At 64.4% G+C, this 421-nt stretch overlaps 1 protein-coding gene across 1 annotated transcript in view; it reads left to right on the forward strand.

Moving 5' to 3' along the window:
• LOC104282019 (protein-arginine deiminase type-4-like) overlaps window positions 1-421 on the forward strand; it is a 6,984-nt gene that overhangs the window by 5,638 nt on the left and 925 nt on the right. The window contains exon 11 of the mRNA XM_009880086.1: window positions 368-415. Coding sequence (XP_009878388.1) covers window positions 368-415 — 48 coding nt within the window. The remainder of the gene's footprint in view (window positions 1-367; window positions 416-421) is intronic.

A 421-nucleotide genomic window follows, 5' to 3' on the forward strand; every position in this document is an offset into this window, starting at 1 on the left:
CCCCTCCATCCATCCCTCCATCTGTCCCCCCATCCCTCTGTCCATCCCTCCACCCGTCTCTCCATTCACCCACTCATGCCTTCATCCCTCTGTCCGTACCTGTGTCCCCCTCCCTCCACCCATCCACCCATCTCTCCCTGTCTGTCTGTCCCTCCGTCTGTCCATCCCTCTGTCCGTCCACCCCTCCGTCTGTCCACCCACCCATCCCTCCATCTGTCCACCCCTCTACCCGTCTCTCCATTCACCCACTCTTCATCCCTCTGTCCGTCCCTCTGTGTCCCCCTCCCTCCCTCCCTCCATCTGTCCGTCTGTCCCTCTGTCCCTCCCTCCCTGCCCGGCACCACCGCTGACACCCCCCTCCCTCCAGAGCTGCATCAGCTGGAACCGGGACATCCTCAAGCAGGCGCTGGGACCGGCCGAG

The sequence above is a fragment of the Charadrius vociferus genome, unplaced genomic scaffold, assembly GCF_000708025.1.
Source record: "Charadrius vociferus isolate BGI_N301 unplaced genomic scaffold, ASM70802v2 scaffold1592, whole genome shotgun sequence".
NCBI lineage: Eukaryota > Metazoa > Chordata > Aves > Charadriiformes > Charadriidae > Charadrius > Charadrius vociferus.